At 34.7% G+C, this 17,433-nt stretch overlaps 2 protein-coding genes across 4 annotated transcripts; one reads left to right on the top strand and one right to left on the bottom strand.

The window, feature by feature from the left end:
* Positions 1–294: 294 nt before the first annotated feature.
* Positions 295–3,265, top strand: LOC148067341 (uncharacterized). Of its 3 annotated transcripts, none has more exons than XM_087806263.1 (8): positions 295–465; positions 570–636; positions 792–965; positions 1,037–1,095; positions 1,170–1,259; positions 1,358–1,450; positions 1,625–1,714; positions 3,086–3,265. In XM_087806263.1, the coding sequence occupies exons 1-7, from the start codon at positions 463–465 to the stop codon at positions 1,673–1,675; spliced, it is 537 nt and encodes a 178-aa protein (XP_087662389.1). In that variant the 5' UTR covers positions 295–462; the 3' UTR covers positions 1,676–1,714; positions 3,086–3,265. The 3 variants fall into 3 exon arrangements, with proteins under 3 accessions (XP_087662389.1, XP_087662388.1, XP_087662387.1); XM_087806262.1 differs by lacking the exon at positions 3,086–3,265 and adding an exon at positions 1,789–2,333; XM_087806261.1 differs by lacking the exon at positions 3,086–3,265 and having other exon boundaries at positions 296–465; positions 1,625–2,333.
* Positions 2,797–8,852, bottom strand: rd3 (retinal degeneration 3, GUCY2D regulator). Its single transcript, XM_087806260.1, has 3 exons — positions 8,746–8,852; positions 7,320–7,638; positions 2,797–4,215 (listed from the first exon to the last, which is right to left on the bottom strand). The coding sequence occupies exons 2-3, from the start codon at positions 7,607–7,609 to the stop codon at positions 3,855–3,857; spliced, it is 651 nt and encodes a 216-aa protein (XP_087662386.1). The 5' UTR covers positions 7,610–7,638; positions 8,746–8,852; the 3' UTR covers positions 2,797–3,854.
* Between the last annotated feature and the right edge of the window lie 8,581 nt (positions 8,853–17,433).

The following is a 17,433-nucleotide window of genomic DNA, read 5'->3' as shown; positions in this document are numbered from 1 at the left end:
ATATATTAAATAGTGTTATTTATAAATATACATTTATAAATGATCATATAAATTATAAACAGTCATTTAAAAAAGAAAAACAGGATTGGGACTACACAACCAAAAACGTTGCTAAAATATTGAACTTTTAATGTATGTAAACGTATGTCATGTATTTGTTTATTATAACGTTTTCATTTTTATCGCCAAAAATAAATACATTTACACAAATAATAATATCACCAGCAGATGGCAGCATTGCGATGAATCGCGCTTACGGAGTAACCAACGAAGAAGAAAGGTCCCTGTCTTGTTTTGAACGTTGCATTGTGGGATATAAAATGTCTTCGACGTGTTTAAGCTATCGCTTAATAAACTGTTGAAAAACAAATAACCCAAAATTTGTATCTAGATAATATAATTATATATATATATATTCGATCGCAAGACACATTTGAAGACTCGTTTCATGCATTCTTCGTGATGGTGAGTGAGTCATTTCGGGATTAATCTTGGTTGGATTATTGTTTATATTCAGATTAAATAGCAGGTTTGAATCAACACGTATAAAGTCTGTGTTCATTTTACAGTCAACCAAAGCTGAGAGCAGAGTTTCCAGCTCCAGGTCCCAAGAGAGGACATTGTCCAGCAGTCGAGGTAAGATTTCAAGTGACCTCGATATCGAGTTTAACTGAAGAAACAAAAATAAAGTCCAACAAGTTGCCACAACAATAATGTCTCCTTAAATAACCTTTTATTTCTGTAGTATAGCTAGAAATTGACATTTTTGGATGTGAACTTTTTTATTTTAGGTCGAGAAAAAAAGAAAAGGAAACGAAGTCGTAGCAGATCCTCGTCGTCATCTTCCTCTTCTAGTTCATCGTCTTCATCATCCTCTTCCTCCTCCTCTTCTTCTTCATCGTCGTCATCAACATCATCATCATCATCATCAGGTTCTTCCAGTCATAGCAGCTCCAGGAGTAGCGGTATGGTTTTTTTTTAATTGACACATTAAATGATATGTTTTTGTTTATTATAATCCGGCTCATCTCCGCAGACTCGCGCAGTAAATCCAGAAAACAATCCAAGAAAAGGAAAAAGGAAAAAAATAAAAAGGTAGAATCTTTTTCTCTTCTCAAGCAGGAAAAGCGTTTTCCAACAGTTGTTGAAAAACTGTATCATTTGAACAGAAAGGAAAGAAGGAGAAGCGACAGAAACATAAAAAGGAGAAGAAACCAAAAGAGGCTGACGATGACTCTGGACCAGTTCAAATCTCCAAGGTTGTCCATGATAACCTTTTAGAGAAGAAAAAAAAACACATGAGAAATGTTTGAAAAATATGTAAAAAAAAAAGATTAACTTGTTGATATTATTCCAGTACTTGAAGGAGAGAAAAAAAGGTGGCAAGTACAGCATGATCACAGGAAAGAAGATAAAGATGAAAGTCAAGAAGTCTAAAAAAGACAAACAGGTAATTTGAATACACCTTTGAAATCCAATCATATAAGCTTGGATTGGTTACCGTGGCAACTGCAGAAGTTCTGCAGCAGACACATCTCTGTGCGACCTTGAATAAAAAAAAACATCTGTTGACATTTCAAATGAAAAACAGTAGATGTTTGATTCCTGACTCGTGTCGTGACAGAGGGACAAAAACCGAGCGGAGCTTCTGGACTTCCTCAACTCCACCGTGTGATGCTGGACGACGGAGACGCTCGGCGTTGCAGAATTGGAGGTGAAACCGTAGAGATGCGACTGAATTACATCTCCTGAGACTTTGTTTCTTTGCTGGCCCGGACGGATCAACAGAACCCAGATCCAGATCCGATGACCCGTCTTTTTGTGTTGGAGTCTTCACGTGTGTGCACACATTTGAGAAGAGAAACGTTGTTTTCCGTTTCAATTCCGTTCATTTAAGTGACAAAATAAACTCTTACTTTCACTGTAGTGGTTACGTAAAAGGAAAAAGGGCTTATTTTATTTCAGAAATAAATTTAAATTTTCTAGTTCTGAAAAAAACATGAGCAATGACACATAATTGCTTTTTGACAATATTAAAGCAGAGTTGTAATCTGCTGTGTAATTTGTCACACAATTTTTATTGTGTATTCAAACTTGTCATCCAATAAAGATCAGAAAAACTTTGTTTTTTGTTAGTTTTTAAAGATGACAGATTTAAGCTCATTCTTGTAAAACACATAATGGTAATAATGTCATTATTTAAACAACGTTTGTTTCTCAAGTGCTTGCATTTCAGCGAGAGAGTGTGAGGATATATTTGTGTGGATCATTTGACTTTGTTCATCGGTGTGAATTGAGAGATAATCGTTGACATTAAATCGTTCTCAGAATTTCTTCCTTTTCTACAAGCGTTTTGTTACTTCTTCTGTCCTGCAAATGTAAATAGTTTATAGTTATAGTTCCCATGAAGGTACTTGGTACTTATGTCAAGGATTGTGCCTCGTATTTCTTCTGCGGATAAAAGAAAAAACTACCTAACAGTCCATAATCTTCTTGTGTGTCCTAAAGATAAAATGATCTCAGGGGATTTTTTTGTTATCATTTATTTGTTTGTTAAACGGTTTGTTTACTTCACCAGGCCTCAAAAACATTTAATCGTGTTCATTTGAATTATAATAAAAAGTAGTTAAATCCTAGCAGACGCACACAGACTCACGTTTGTTTTAAAATGCTGTGACTTATTGACAGAGAGTTGTCGTATATATTCAAAAGATATTTAAAACAAATGTGATTACGTTTGCTCAGTCAGAGCTTTTTGTATTAATCTGTTAAGATAGAAATTAGTGAATTACTGAATTACTGAAAAAAATGTTTTAAATGATTAATTATACACCATGTCTATTAAAAAGGTTTGTAGGACAAACAATTCAAACAAGTCTCTGTAGCCCTGATTGGTGTGTGTTGTGTTAGCGTAGGTATATATTATTCCATATAACCTTTATTAATAAATGTAAATAGACGCAATTAACATTTGGAAAATAATTTTTCTGTTGGTTTGGTTTGTTGTTTTTCTGTGTTTTCGTATAGAAATGAGACACATCTTTGGAAAATGATTGACAGGTTTGTTTATTTGTGCTGATGAAAGGCAGCAGTGTGTGGAGGCTCGACCTTGGAACAGTGAATAGACCGAGAATCCAACACAGCCCGAAGAAGAATCTCTCGTCCAGCAACACATGACTCACTCGAGTTGAATGGAATTGCTGTTGAATATATAAAAGGATGTTTTTTGTACATGAGAAATATTCAGATAAAAGGCTTTATGGAAGTGTTTTCCTCATTTCTCTCTCAAGATTAGTGATGATCAACTAGAACGATAAGCATCTTTAATATTAAAATGTAAAATACATTCATCTGACAGGAAGCTTCGAAGTCATGGAACAAAAATGAATGAAAGACGTTTTATAATTGAAAGATTTTCCATGAAAAGAACACATATGTCTTTTAAATTTAATTGAAAAAGTTCCCCGGCCTCCACGACTCCTGACAAATACTTTGCAAAACACATGCATAGGATTTTTTTTTTTTTTAAACGTCTTTCACTTAATTTGAGACCATCAGCATTTAAAAGTACAACAAAAAAATGAAAGTTTCAGTTGAAATTTAAAAATGTGCACGAAAAGACATTTTAATTTGAAATTAAATCAGATTGTACTGAGCAATGGCAGGAATTTAAAGCAGTGATCTATGAATCAAATATTTCCTCATTTATTTAATATATATGATTTAGCAAATTGTGGAAGAATAAACCTGTTTTTTAAGACTCATTTCTATACAAGTAGAAATACAGTGAAGATCCGGACACACGTGTACATCAAACAGCACTTCTTGTTGCTTTGAGTCCAGCAGATGCCTGATCAGATGACCTCGCTGCTGCTCGTGCCCTTGTATCTGAAGTCCGGGACGCTCCACACCCTCTCCTTCTGCGCCCCTCGCTCCACGTCCTCCGACACCGTCTTCAGGTCGCTCAAGGCGGCGCCGGCGGCGGCGGCGGCCTGTGGTGCCAGACCCGTGGTGCTCCCGAACGGGTTGATCTTGATCCTGGAGCGGAAGTTCATGAGGGAGACGCTCATGGCACGTCGGTTGTTCCACTGGAGGGAGAGTCGCTGCGTCTGCTGCTCCTCCTGGAGGTTCTCCACCACCTCCTGGAGGACGGAGCGGAAGAGCGAGGACACCTCCTGGACCTCGGGCTCGTTGGCTCTCATCGCCTCACGGAACCTGAAGAGCAAATGTCAACATTTGACTTAAAGATAAATCTTTAGTCCACCAAGAGTTTGAAGTGATCAAAAACACAAAAAGAAAATACATTATTTTGAAATCTTGGGGACATGAATGTTGAAGAATATTGTTGAATTTAATATTTAAAATGTTAAAAACTTTGAAAATTTGATTATGAATAGGTTAAATAATTTATAAATTAATAGAATTCAATATTTTGAATATTGAATGAAAACATTTTTACACATAGAGTTTGATATTTTTATTCAGATAATTTACCTTTTTTTTAATTCAATATTTTTTAATTCATAGCCTTTTAAATTCAATAGAAACATGTTGGTCGTATTGAATTTAAAAAGCTACAAATAAAGAAATGTTGAACTTGGACATTTCTTTATTAATTAATCTAATACGAATGTAAGAAAAAAAACAATTTTGAAAATATTTTCATCGTAGAATTCAATTATATCAATTATTTTTTCAATATAAATATTTATTTCAATATTCAATTTGATAAATGATCCCAAAAATATTTCAATGCTTTTTAAATACAACATCTCATTAAAAACAGTCTCAATATTTTAAATGTTAAATTCAACAACTCAATATTCTGATGGCACTAATATACTTCTATATAAATCCACAAATAACTTGAGTAATAGTAATAGTAATAGTAATAGTAACCAGAATCTGCCATAAACTAAAGTGCTTCATTTTATTTACTAGTCAAACATCTCTGCGGTTTCTAGCATTTCGACTCTAGCACTGATTCACAGCTGCTTAAATAGACATTAGGGTTTTAAATAAATTATATTATATATTATATTATTAATAAATGTATTAGACAATATTATCATTCCATTCATTCATTATTATATATTCATTTTACTCTCATTTCAACAACATTAGTTACACTACAATATTAATGTCTTTAAATTGTAATGCATTACTTTTCATTATATCTTTGCAATCGTTTCCACAAGAATATAGTTTTGATATTTAAATTGTTTATTTGTTGTTTATTGCAACCTTCATTATGGCTTGAATGAGAGGAGAGACATGAACGTAGGGAGGACGAGCAAGAGCAAAAAAATAAATTACCCATTAACCCAGGCCTGGAAACAAATGTGTTTGTGGTATCCCTTGTGTCATCTCTGCGTCAAGGTGACCGACCTCCACCACTGCATATGTATTTCTGGAAGCCAGGGAGGTCGTTCACCTCGACCCAGAGACAACACAAGGGATACCACAAACACACTTGTTCAAGGGCCTTCGGGTCACCTTGACCCTGAAATAACAGAAGGGTTAAGATGCACTTTTTATATTTTTCTCTCCAGAAAAGAACAAGCAACACAACTGACGAAAGTGACTTGTTCTCCTGGTAGACTTCAAACTAATTGTAGGAATGTTGCTAAAATATACTCATTCCTCTTCAGAATCACTGAAACTTCTGGATACACTTAACAGTACAAATTACTTCTTAATATGTAACACGTGCAGTAACTTTGTCTGTAGGTTATAAAAAGGATAAACATGTTTTTACTCCTTAGCAACTCACACACGGGAAATTTGAATTAAAAAAACAACTTTATTTCAAATGAAATGTAACGGACAAAGTTGATAGTACTAAGTGGTATATTACCATTTTATCATGTTTTATTTAATCACGCCTTACACTAATGCATTAGAGCAAAAAGTAATGAATTACTTTAGTGTAAAGGTACTTGTGCGAGACCGGTTAGTAAACCACTTTATTTTAGTTTAATGATGAATGTTGGGTTTTGCTTTATTCAACTATTGGATTAAAACACAGCTAGAAAAGCACTCAGGGAGTGCAGACCTCTGCCAATCAGCTCATTTACTGCCATGTTGTGATGTCCAATATTATTACCTTGCATTTATTTCTGTATGAATTCACACCTGTGGATTTAAAAAACACTAAAAGTGCAACAAACGGTTTCTTGTCTTGTTACCAACATCACCTGAAGGTCAATAGAAATATTTTCTTCAGTTTGAGTTATTTTGATAAACAGATATACATTTATTCATGTGTTGTTTTGAGTTTTTCCTCCAGTGATGTTTGATTGTGTCGTGAAACATGTTTCCAGCTCACAGTTCCACCAGAAATCCTACGTTAAGAAAGGACGTGTGAAGGTCGCGGCTGGAATAATTACTCTTCACAGCTCATCAACTGGTTTGCAGGTCATTAAAGTTCTGCTGCGACTTTCACAGCTTCTCTTGGTGACATCATCGCTGTAACAACCGGTCACTGGAGACACAGAGATCTTCATGACGGCTGCAGGAAGATGGAGCTTCTTCAGCTTCGTTCTGACTGTTTTGGATCAAAGGTCGTTTTTGTATGTGGATGAAGCTCATGGTGTTTAGTCACATGTGTGTCCCAGCTACATAGGGCAAGAGATATTTATTTAACTATGTTTGTAGCAGCAAGAGATGAGAAAGTTTTCGTCTATAGTTTATTGACATTTTGTTGGTTTGCATTTTATAATTTTTATATACTTTAATTCAGTTATTTGCACATTGAAACGTTTTTTAATGTCATTTTAATAATGGTATATTTTCAAATAAATTGGGTTTTTTTTTTACACTGACTAAAATATATTAATTTCAATAATAATCATTTTTCTAAATTCAATACGTTTAAATTTGGAGACTTTTGAATTAAAATGTAAATGTGATATAAAATAAAAATGAAATATCGACAGATTTAATTATTGCTACTATAAGGTTTTGTCTGATGGCAATAAAATACCAACATTTGAAGAGACTACAAATAAAAATAAAAAGATTGAGATGAGAAAATTAATTATTGAAGTATTATTCACGAATAATTAAATCTTTAGAAAAAGAAAAATATTCTTTGCATCAATTGTTTAAAAAAAAAAGAAAAGGATATATATATATATATATATATATATATGTACATTTTGGAATTAAATTAAACAAATTCTACCTTTCACTATAAAATATTGGATTCAATTATTAAATAAAAATATACTGTTAAAGATAAACATTTCAATAAAGTTTTAACATTTAATTTTTAAACCCCTCAATATTCTGACGGCACCGATGTACTGATCCCTTACTTGAGGATGACGAGGCCGCAGCCCGCCGGCGGCACCTTGCTGCACAGCTCCTCCAGGCCCAGCTTCTCTGCGGTGCTGATGCTGTAGGACGAGCGCGGCGTGCTGGCCAGCCAGCTGTAGTCCACGCCCGTCTTCAGCCGCCGGTACTCGCTCTCCCTCTCCCGGTGCTGCCGCTCCGCCTCCTTCGTCTGCCAGCTCAGCTCCAGCATCAGGGTGTCCGTCACCACGTCTACCGGGTCGCGCCGCGGGCTGCGGTAGTACGGCTCGTTCCAGCTGAACCAGGAGGCCATGATGTCTGCCTTTCACAGCCTCCCCGGCCCTGAGGGGATGACGGACGTATGTCAGATACATCACGTCATAAAGTTGAGTTTGGATTAACTTTCAGCAAAAGTTGCTCTACTCCTCCACACTAAGATAGTTTTATTACTGCAGTATTTCTTCACAGAAGTAGAGGTAGTAGACTTTTTTTTTTTCACTGTTTCAATTCAATTTAAAAGCTCCGAAAAGGTTTGTATTGGCTTTTAAATCAGATTCTAAATAGTTATTTCACGGGTTATAGTTCAATAGTGTGTATAAAATAATAACATTTAGTTTGTATAAAATATATATGTTTATTTTTAATTACAACGCAAATATTTACGTTTGATTTTTCGTGATAGATGGCAGCCGTCGTTACATCCCCTGCAGCTAAACGAACAATAAAATCACGCAAGATCTGGTGATGACTGAGGACGAGAGGATACAGTCAACTCCAGCGACTTTTAAAGCTGATGTTTGGACATATTTTCGTAACGAAAAACAAATTAAAGCAGCTACGACTTCATCATGTGGTATGGAGTCAAGTGCTCGACAAATACTACAAATATATCCTCGTTACTACGGTATCACAATATATGGCGATACATAGTATCGTTGCCCTTGTACTGTGATACGTATTGTAGCAGGAGATTCTTGATAATACACACTCCTGGTATAAGATGTCAGTGTTAGCTTTTACTTACTTACTTAAACAATTACTGACAAAACAATAGAAACAATTAAATAGTTTTGAAATGATAAACAAACCGGTCATGAAGTCATGCTGGTCATACTTTTGTTTCAAAAGAGTTTTGAAAGAAAGCTCAGTGTCGACTAATCAGTTCTGAGAATGACTCGAGCATGTTTGGTAACCGTCCTTAATCTTAATCTGCAGCTTCGCTCGGATGCGTCAGCGAAGAAAACAAAGATTTCTCTGCATCGTCGACAGAGACTCGAGAATGTATTTTATATTCAAAATTTCTCGTGAAAAAAATGAAAGCTGTTGAAATAAAGTCGAAACTTAAGGAAAGTATTTATTTATCTACTTGAATGAGACACTGCTTGATATTGATATTATTATTATTGCGTTAAAGTCAAAGATTTGTTCAATTAAAACATAGTTTCTTACCTTTTTTATGCCTTTTTTGTCAAGTTTCCAAGTGCTCTTGAGGGGATGTGATCGGAATGAAAACCCTGCACAGGTGAGGACGGTGTAGACGGTCGGGCAGAAGAGAAATGGAAGCTTGTCCTCGTTCACTCTTATCTCGCCATCCTCCTCCTCCTCCTCCTCCTCCTCCTCCCATCCCTCGCTCCACCCGGGAGCCTCTCCACACTCGTAGCAGGAGGTTGGGGGCGCTCTCTCTCCGAGGGGAAGCACAGGATCACACGGGTCCCTGATGAAGTGCTTATGCTGCTTTTACCATGCGCCGTTGCCATAGCGACGCCCCTAAGCCTATTTGTCCACGCTAAGCTCGGCTGAGAGAGGAGATGAAGAGGCAGATAAAGAGGAGATGGCTTCAATCAATGAGACGTGGTCTTGGTCCGGAGGTCCTTCAAGTTAGCTCTGGTTGTTCTCTTCAGGGATGGAGATGAGATGGAAGACGGTGTGTGTGTAGGTGGAGATGCTGGACCAGTGTGTGGAGCAGCAACACAGCTTCTGCCTCCTACTCATTTATCCAGGGCTGAATAAAAATGCTGCGTGAACTCTGACCTTGTGCAGGAGGACAGAGGCAGAAAGAGATGGTTATTCGTGGTGGACCACACACAACATAGTGAGGAGCAGTGTGAGTTCACACACTTAACTAATGCTGCTTTTTAATAATATTATATCACTAGATAATTGACAGACGTGGTTCTTATTTCTTTAGTGTTTATAACTCCCTTCAACTGCTTCTGTACTTCTGTAGTGTGTGCATGTTGTTGCTGATATCAATTTTTTTTTTTTTTTTTTTATCATCATTATTATTAATATTCTATTTTGTTATTTTATGTGTACTGTGTTGTCAATCTTTTTATAACTGCCTTGACAACTCAGATTTCCCAAATGATTAATAAAAGGAAAATCTTATCTCTCAAGATTTGTTTATAGGAAGTTGTTGTTGGTTCAAAAAGGACACTATAAAATAAAAACTGTGATTTTATTATTATTATTATTTTATTTAAACCATACTCACCCTGGTTTATTACTCATTTACTAAATAAAGGGTGTAAGAAAATATTTATACATGTTGCAATCTCTTGTCATGATATTTAACAGCACAGAATACATATTTTTTTGGATTTCAAATCATTAGATATATATATATGAAAAAACCTAGTTCTATTATGGTAATATTTAAATAAACTGTGTATTCTTTTTTATTCACAATTTACGTGCAAATATTCACCGTGTTTGTTCATTTTTGTAATGCAAATAAACTTCCCGCTGCGAGATTGCGGTCATTACGGTCTCTGCAGCTAAAGGAACAATATATAATCCAGCGAGATCCCTGAGGACGAGAGGATACAGTCGACTCCTGCAGCTATTAAAGCTGATGTTTGGACATTTAGTGTCAAAACAAATTAAATCAGTTACGACTTCATCAAGAGTCATGTGGTCTGGAAATTCTGCAACACCAGAGTCAAGTACTCGACAATACTACAAATATATCCTTGTTACTACGGTACGACAGTAAATCGTTGCCCCTGTATCATCATACGTATTGTATCGCGTAATAAAAAAGGTTTTGCCTATCTTTGTCAAAACCTGTGTTGTTCCGAGACATGGACACCTGAGCAGGTGAGCAAGGACATCAGAAGTTTATTTATTTTAAAAAGATACGTTTAGGCTTCATCCTTTTCAGAAAAGTGAGGAGATTCTTGCCTTTAACGACATGTTTTATTAATAATTTGAGAAACTATTGTATGAAAATCCCGATCTGTCCCATATGTCTTCTGTTCTATTATATATTTCCTGGTACATTTCATAGTTCTACAGATTCATTCTTTGAAAGAATGAAAGAAATGTAACCTTTTCGAGGTAGATATGCTGCGTCGAGTGAGAATAGTAGTATAAACCACATAAAATAAACATGTAAAAGCAACGATTCGTTTGGTAAATCCAACTGGCGATAGTTTTACACGAGAATCAAAGTGCAACAGCGCCCTCTGTCGAGCCGGAGTAAAAGCGGGTGAATGTGTCTATGGATATATTTCTTTAAAGTACTTTAACATTTAAATATGCCTCGTCTCAGACTTAAATATTTTGGTAGCGAGATAGAGGTATTACGATGTTTAACCTGGATTTTCTTTTATTTCGTTAACCCCAAACTAAGTCACATGGTTTGAATTTTACCAAGCTTGAAATAAATAAAATACAAATTAAAAAGATAAGTTAAGGCCGAGACGCACTGAAAACAAACTAATTTTAAATAGTTACAAAATAATTCATTGGCTTTTTGACTTTTTTTGTCGTCTCCAGTGTACAGTGCCTCTCAAAAGAGGTCAAAGCGATCAAATAAATAAATAATAATAAACTAAAAATGAAATTTTAGAATGCATATTTACCTATATCATTATATAAAAATTAATTTACTATCAAAAGAATATTTTTAAAAAATAAAGAAGGTGACCTGGTACTTTATCTTATATTACGTTCCTGTTTAATTGAATGGAGAATTGTCAGCAGGGGGCGCAACAGCACCACAATGGATTAGAATTGTTTTTAAACCTCACCTTCCATGATAGTTTTTTTTCTCTATTGTAAAAAAAAAAGTTGGCTAAACGACCTTCGAAATAATTTAATTAATATATTTTTTATGTATGTATTTATTTTCAGGTAGTTAGGAACGAATTTGAACGTATAGAACTATTTGTAATTGTAGCAGTTGAGGAGCAAGTAAATATTTAACCACATTATCAATATTTGTACATCTTTCAAATAAGATACATATTCAGCTCCATCCCTCTGTTGGTTATTTCAGGTGGTGTATCAGAACATCCATCCATAACATCTGCTCCACCGCACCTTCTACTCAAATAAGACTCCACCAGATAAAAGCACATTCCTGCTAGAAGCTCCTGCAGTTGAGAATGCTTGTTTTTTAAAAGAAAATAAATAGTTTGCTCAACAACTAAGTGAGGAAATCTTTAGATGTGAACTTGCTGTCAGGATCAGCAGAAGTGAAGTCACATGATTCAACACTGATGGTTCCTAAAACTGACATTTACACACATTCTACTGACCTCACAGTATAAATTAAATGCCAAAAAGAAAAAGTGAGCAGCTTTTGAGTCCATTTTTATTAATATTCATTTACATTATGACTGACGGGTTTTAATTGTTTTATGCTTCCAGGGGCCTCGTGAAAGGGGCCTTTAAAAGAAAGTCAGGAAGCCCAATAAAGTTAGTAATTTACAATAAAATACGTGTTGGAGTTTCAATATTCTGAATCGAAGATTCCTCTCACTGTAAAAGTGGTGATCTTTACATGCAGACATGTTGCTCTGCACATTTTAAAAATACATTTTCACAGCCACAGCTTTGTTCTGTGTGACTGCAGGGAAGGAAGCATCGCAGATCACATGCTGCGGTCACAAAAAAAAAAAGATTTGCTGACATCCACGTTTTTATTGGCCTTAGTCCAGAGTCCCATGTTACGAGGAGCCTCTCGTGTAGAAAAAAACGGGGTCAGAACCTCCGTGTTAATGTTCATTTTTAAGACCAAATCCCTCTTTGTAGTTTCTAGTGTTTTATATATATATATATAAACTCTCAATTTTTGTCCACAAAAATGCTTTTAAAAATGAATAAAATGAGCGTTACACACTTGAAGCTGTGTGGTTTTAGCATGTGCTAGCTTTAGCGCTAAATAAATCAAGTAAGCACTGCTTTTCATGTCTTCGAAAGCTGGAGAGAAAAAAAAAAATTTGGTTCAAGTTCCAGTCGTGACAAAGCCCCGACCTCTGTGATCCTAAACTAGAACAACAGTGTCTGCTGCTGGATGAACTTGCGATAGTTCAAATAGTACAATCAACGCACAACAATATCAACAAGGAGGAAAACCATAGATAGAGATTTATATTTAAGTTTTTTTTAATAACAGAGCATTAGTTTAGTATTATATATATATATTTAGTCAAATTTAGTATGGTCGATTAAATGTAATATTCAGCAATCCTGCGTTCATTCATTTATTCAACTTTACATTTGCAGACAGTGTTTGCTGATGTTCTTATTCATGTTTTACTCCTTTGACTGATCAGATTCACTCAATGTGACTTTTATTGCTTTTAACCAAATATATTGTATCAAAGGTTTTTATTTGTGAATGAATGAAATACAATAAAAAATAAATAAGAGATGACTTTATATAAATTAACATATAAGTACATAATCAAACCCATTCCTTGTATAAGCAACCATTTATTTGTGTTGATTGTAACTTGTTTCAATCACATATTGAATAAAATAAAATTAAATGAGATAAAAAATAGATTAAAGATGATTGTGTTATAAATTAACAAGTATATTTTTATCAAACCCACTTCTTATCTTAGCTAAAAAAAACGTAAATATATTTCTTTAGGTTAATTTGTGCTTATTGACACTTGTGTCAATCGTATTCTTGAATAAAATAATAAGAAATTATATAAAATAAAATACATACGAGAAGACTATACATTACATTGAAATTCTACAACTATATCATCATAATCAGATATTTTTACTGTTTTTTGTGCTTATGGTCACTTGTTATAATCGCATTTTAAAATAAGATCTATTAAATTAACATCCAACAATAGTCTAATATAACAAACTCACTCCCTATTTTAGCTTAAAAGGATTTAAGCTTTAAAGAATAAACATATTTAACCATTAATTTTTGCTGATTGTCACTTGATTTAATCATATTTTTGAATAAAACACTTAAGATTAAATAAATGAGAAACGACTAACTAATCAAATAACATCAAGTATACACTCCTTATCTTAGCTGAAAAACATTTTATTATATTATTATTAATAAACGAATAAATATAGTTTATTTGTGCTTATTTCAATTTGTTAAAATCCTAATATTCGTACCTTCATTGTGTCTATTGTTATCTATATTTACTATTATTGTGTTTGATATAACGTTATTATTACAAATATTAACATTTCCCCCCTTGACACATACAGTCACCAGATGAAGTCACTAAATTAAGTTAATTATTTACCTTTCTAATGTTTAGGATGGTGTGAGCGAGGAAGTAAAGAGGAAGTTCATCCTTCACCGTGATTGACTTTTTTTAAATGAAGCTCTTCAATGAATGGAAGAAGGTGATAAAGTGTATAGTCGGTGGTTTGATGAGAATCAATCACCAGTAACTTCTGTCTGTCATCCACTGATAACGGCGCTCGCCTGAATCCACGTGAAGACGTCGATATCTTTACGGTATGCAGATTACGTGATGGCACTCCAGTGTCAACAATGAGACGGTTATCAGCCGGGAATCAATAATTAAAGGATGAGTTTGTGAAAGTATGTGGGCAAAGTCTGAGGGGAGATTCTCTGTGACACATTAACTCAAACTCTTCTTACCTATACAGTTCAGGCGGCAGAGAAAGTTGTATTAGATCAACAAAGTTGCTTCAGGTTGACTTGAAAAACAGCTTCTTTTGTCAGACATGTAGGATTTTTTTTGGAGCAAATGATCAAGTCTTTCCATGTTGCCTAATAAACCATCACATGGTTTTTATACATCCTGTAAGTATGTCGTCACTTTTCTCAATACAGTCCAATAAAACTGATAAAGAAAACCTTTGGAACCTACTATAGGTTTTTTAAAACATGTGGCAGAATTACATCTCAAAGTATAATATATGTATATTTAATGTAGATTATTTTAGAATATTGTTCGTGTCGTTAAATATTTCAGTTAAATTATCTGCATTATACTCAACACAGTTATGTCAGCATCACCTCTGCGTAGATGCAGAGCAAGGTTAACATTCCGAGCTGCTTAATCTGGTGAGAAGGAACAAAAGTGCATGTGGTCAGATTAGGGCCTTTTTCTCAGAAGAGTGTGGGAGACGAGGGTCAGATCTTCAGCTGCAGCTTCAAAGGTTTCTTTTCCTCATTAGAGATTTATTATTGTGAAAAAAAAAAAAAAGGTATGACAGGAAAGCCAATTATTATCTTTGAATTGTTGTTGAATCAACATAATCTAGTTGAATTTCTAAGTTAAATATACAGTTACAGTCATTGATATATATAAATAAAATAAAGAGGGCATGAATTCTGCTCACAATGATACAAACTATTCACAATGATTTAAAAACAATCAATAGTAGTCGGCGAAAATGATTAAAGCACATTTAATGCTCAGTTCAATCCAGATTAATTCAGTGTAGTTGGATTTAAATCGATCTTTTTTGTGGTTTCAATTCCCCTCCTGCTCTCCAACCACCAGCATCCTTGTGGGATCAGAGTACTCGTGGTGGGGCGTCAGGATGAAGACCAGCTTGACCGAAACCTGGAGGACTAATAAACTTCTGAACCAAGTAGGATGACTCAGGCCTTTTATACAAAGTACACAACAGGAAATACACGATAGATTTTATTTTAAAACTGTCAAGGTTGCTTTACAACTACCAAATAAAACAATAAAATTACAAAACAAAACACAGAATAAAAGACCCAACATTAAATCTACACAATAACTAAAACTAAAAAACTATCCTTTAAAATTCAGTATTTTCTTTATAAATGTTTGTATTTAATTGAAACAGTTTTAACTTAAAAATATTAAATTTTGGAATATATTTTGGAATGATTGAAAACACAATATCAAACTGTATTTCAAAAGACTGTTCAAAATATTTAAAAATACATTTTTAATGACAAATTTACAATATAGAAAGTATTACATTCATTTATAAAAAATAAATTAAAAACAACATTTTTGGTGGGTTGTGTTGACCCAGTAATCCTAGTTGTTCCTCTGGCAACAAATGAGTGATACGTGTCATATTCCAAACAATCTGTGTGTGTTCATGAGTTGTACTGTGTGTTGTACTAGTGTGTGTGTTTGTGTGTGTGTGTGTGTGTGTGTGTCCTCCAACCATCTGTCTCACTGGCTTTGTTCCTGGGATTTTCAACTTGCTGAGAGCAGTGGTAAGCACATGGGCACGGGGTCAAAGGTCATTCGCTAGTAAACGGATTCACCTTTGCCAGCATAGATAGAGGAGGGGGGGGGGGCACAAAGTCAAATGATTTTTTACAGAGTTTAGTTTTTTCTTAAATCTTTTTCCTCATCATAAAGCAATCTGATGGAATAAGTCGTCCATTATTTTCATTGCAAACCCGTGTAAACAAAAGAGTTTTCATGTGTTCCTGGGCAAGAGGCCTAACCCCGGATTGCTCCTGATGTGTCACAGCCTTCTGCCGTCTTCGAGTGACTGGAGTCGTTGACAGGCACGCGCTCGTGAGTCGCAGATAAAGCATCATTTGAATAAATGCTTAAGCTATCGTGAGTCAGCAGGAACTCTCCGGTCGGTTTAGCAAGAGTTCAGACGTCACACAGAGCAACATTCATCAAGCTGCAGCGTATATCCAGCGACGCGCTCGGCAACTTCCTGCGTCGGGTCAATAATCCCGGCCTACAGTGCAGACCCGCCGGAGACAAACGTTGACGAAGAGACGAGTAAACAAAAGGAGATTAAAGCCGAGTTTCAGGTCTTTAATCCCTTCCAAGTTAACAAGGGTTACAGACAGTTCAGAGTAAGTATGGAAGTTTCTCTGTGAGATTTCTCAATGGAGATCAATAAAGTATAGATTGATATTGATTGATTGATATCAGTGGCATTTGAATATTGAACGGGTTCATATTTTGAATCTTAGAATTTTGTTTGTTTTAAGAAAGCCAATCAAATTATTATTATGTTTTTAATTGAAAGGTAACATTTTGATTGAATTCAATAATTATTATTTGGAAATGTTGAATTATTATTATTATTTTGAACAATTAAATTAAGAAACGTCAATTTTCTTTTTAAATTAATGACTTTTTCTACATGTGAAGATGTAGATTTCAATTCAAACATATCCCAATTTAAATTTCTTTTCTGATTTGTAGCCTTTAAAATCAATATAAAACAGGTGCTTTAATAGTGACTCCCTGATTGGCTGGAAGTTCAATCAAGTAGTACTCTTTTGGTATATTACTATGGTACCTACATTTTGATATTGAATTCAAAATATATTTAATTTATTTTGGAATGATTCTAATTAGAATAGTAAACTATGTGTAAAAACATTCATTTTGAAAATATACTTAAAAAAAACAACTAAAAAACACATTTGAAATGTTAACTTCAATATTGGGATATTGTGTTATACTTCCATTGAAACATGTGATCATACATGAAGGTGTTCATCAAAGCAGGACCAGCAGCATGTGTTCCCCCTCAGGGGTAGACAGTCATTTGTTCAGTCAACAGTAGAACTGAGTCTATTTGAGCAGATCCATTTCACTAATACTCTTGTGAATGAGATGATCACTGTTTACCCTTTTGTTCAGGTTTGGTCGCGACAGAGACTTAATGTTTGTTGCTCAATAGCCTTGTTGGTGTGATTTATGATCATCGCTCGCAGGAGACTTGATGGAACGTCGTGAGGCTTTTATCGCGTGTGAACAAATGTCCGACATGTCTGTACTTGACTCGTAATCGCTCATAATTCATGTCATTAACATGATTGTTTATGCTATTAAGACACACACCTGCTGTATATCATAACTCCCGCCATCAATGGAACATTTTTACCACCGGCAGTGGTCAGTACCTATCGTT

The sequence above is a fragment of the Callionymus lyra genome, chromosome 13, assembly GCF_982586985.1.
Source record: "Callionymus lyra chromosome 13, fCalLyr1.hap1.1, whole genome shotgun sequence".
Taxonomy (NCBI): domain Eukaryota; kingdom Metazoa; phylum Chordata; class Actinopteri; order Syngnathiformes; family Callionymidae; genus Callionymus; species Callionymus lyra.
The sequence above is the reverse complement of the archived record's forward strand: the minus strand, read 5'-3'. Positions and strand labels throughout refer to the sequence as shown.

What these genes read in the sequence shown, in the direction of transcription:
- LOC148067341 (XM_087806263.1), top strand. An exon ending in GACATTGTCCAGCAGTCGAG is followed by an intron (nt 637 to 791) that starts GTAAGATTTCAA and finishes TTTTTATTTTAG; the next exon opens with GTCGAGAAAAAAAGAAAAGG. An exon ending in AAAAGGAAAAAAATAAAAAG is followed by an intron (nt 1,096 to 1,169) that starts GTAGAATCTTTT and finishes TCATTTGAACAG; the next exon opens with AAAGGAAAGAAGGAGAAGCG.
- rd3 (XM_087806260.1), bottom strand. Translation starts at nt 7,609, where the DNA reads ATGGCCTCCTGGTTCAGCTGGAACGAGCCGTACTACCGCAGCCCGCGG. An exon ending in TGCGGCCTCGTCATCCTCAA is followed by an intron (nt 4,216 to 7,319) that starts GTAAGGGATCAG and finishes TTTGCTCTTCAG; the next exon opens with GTTCCGTGAGGCGATGAGAG.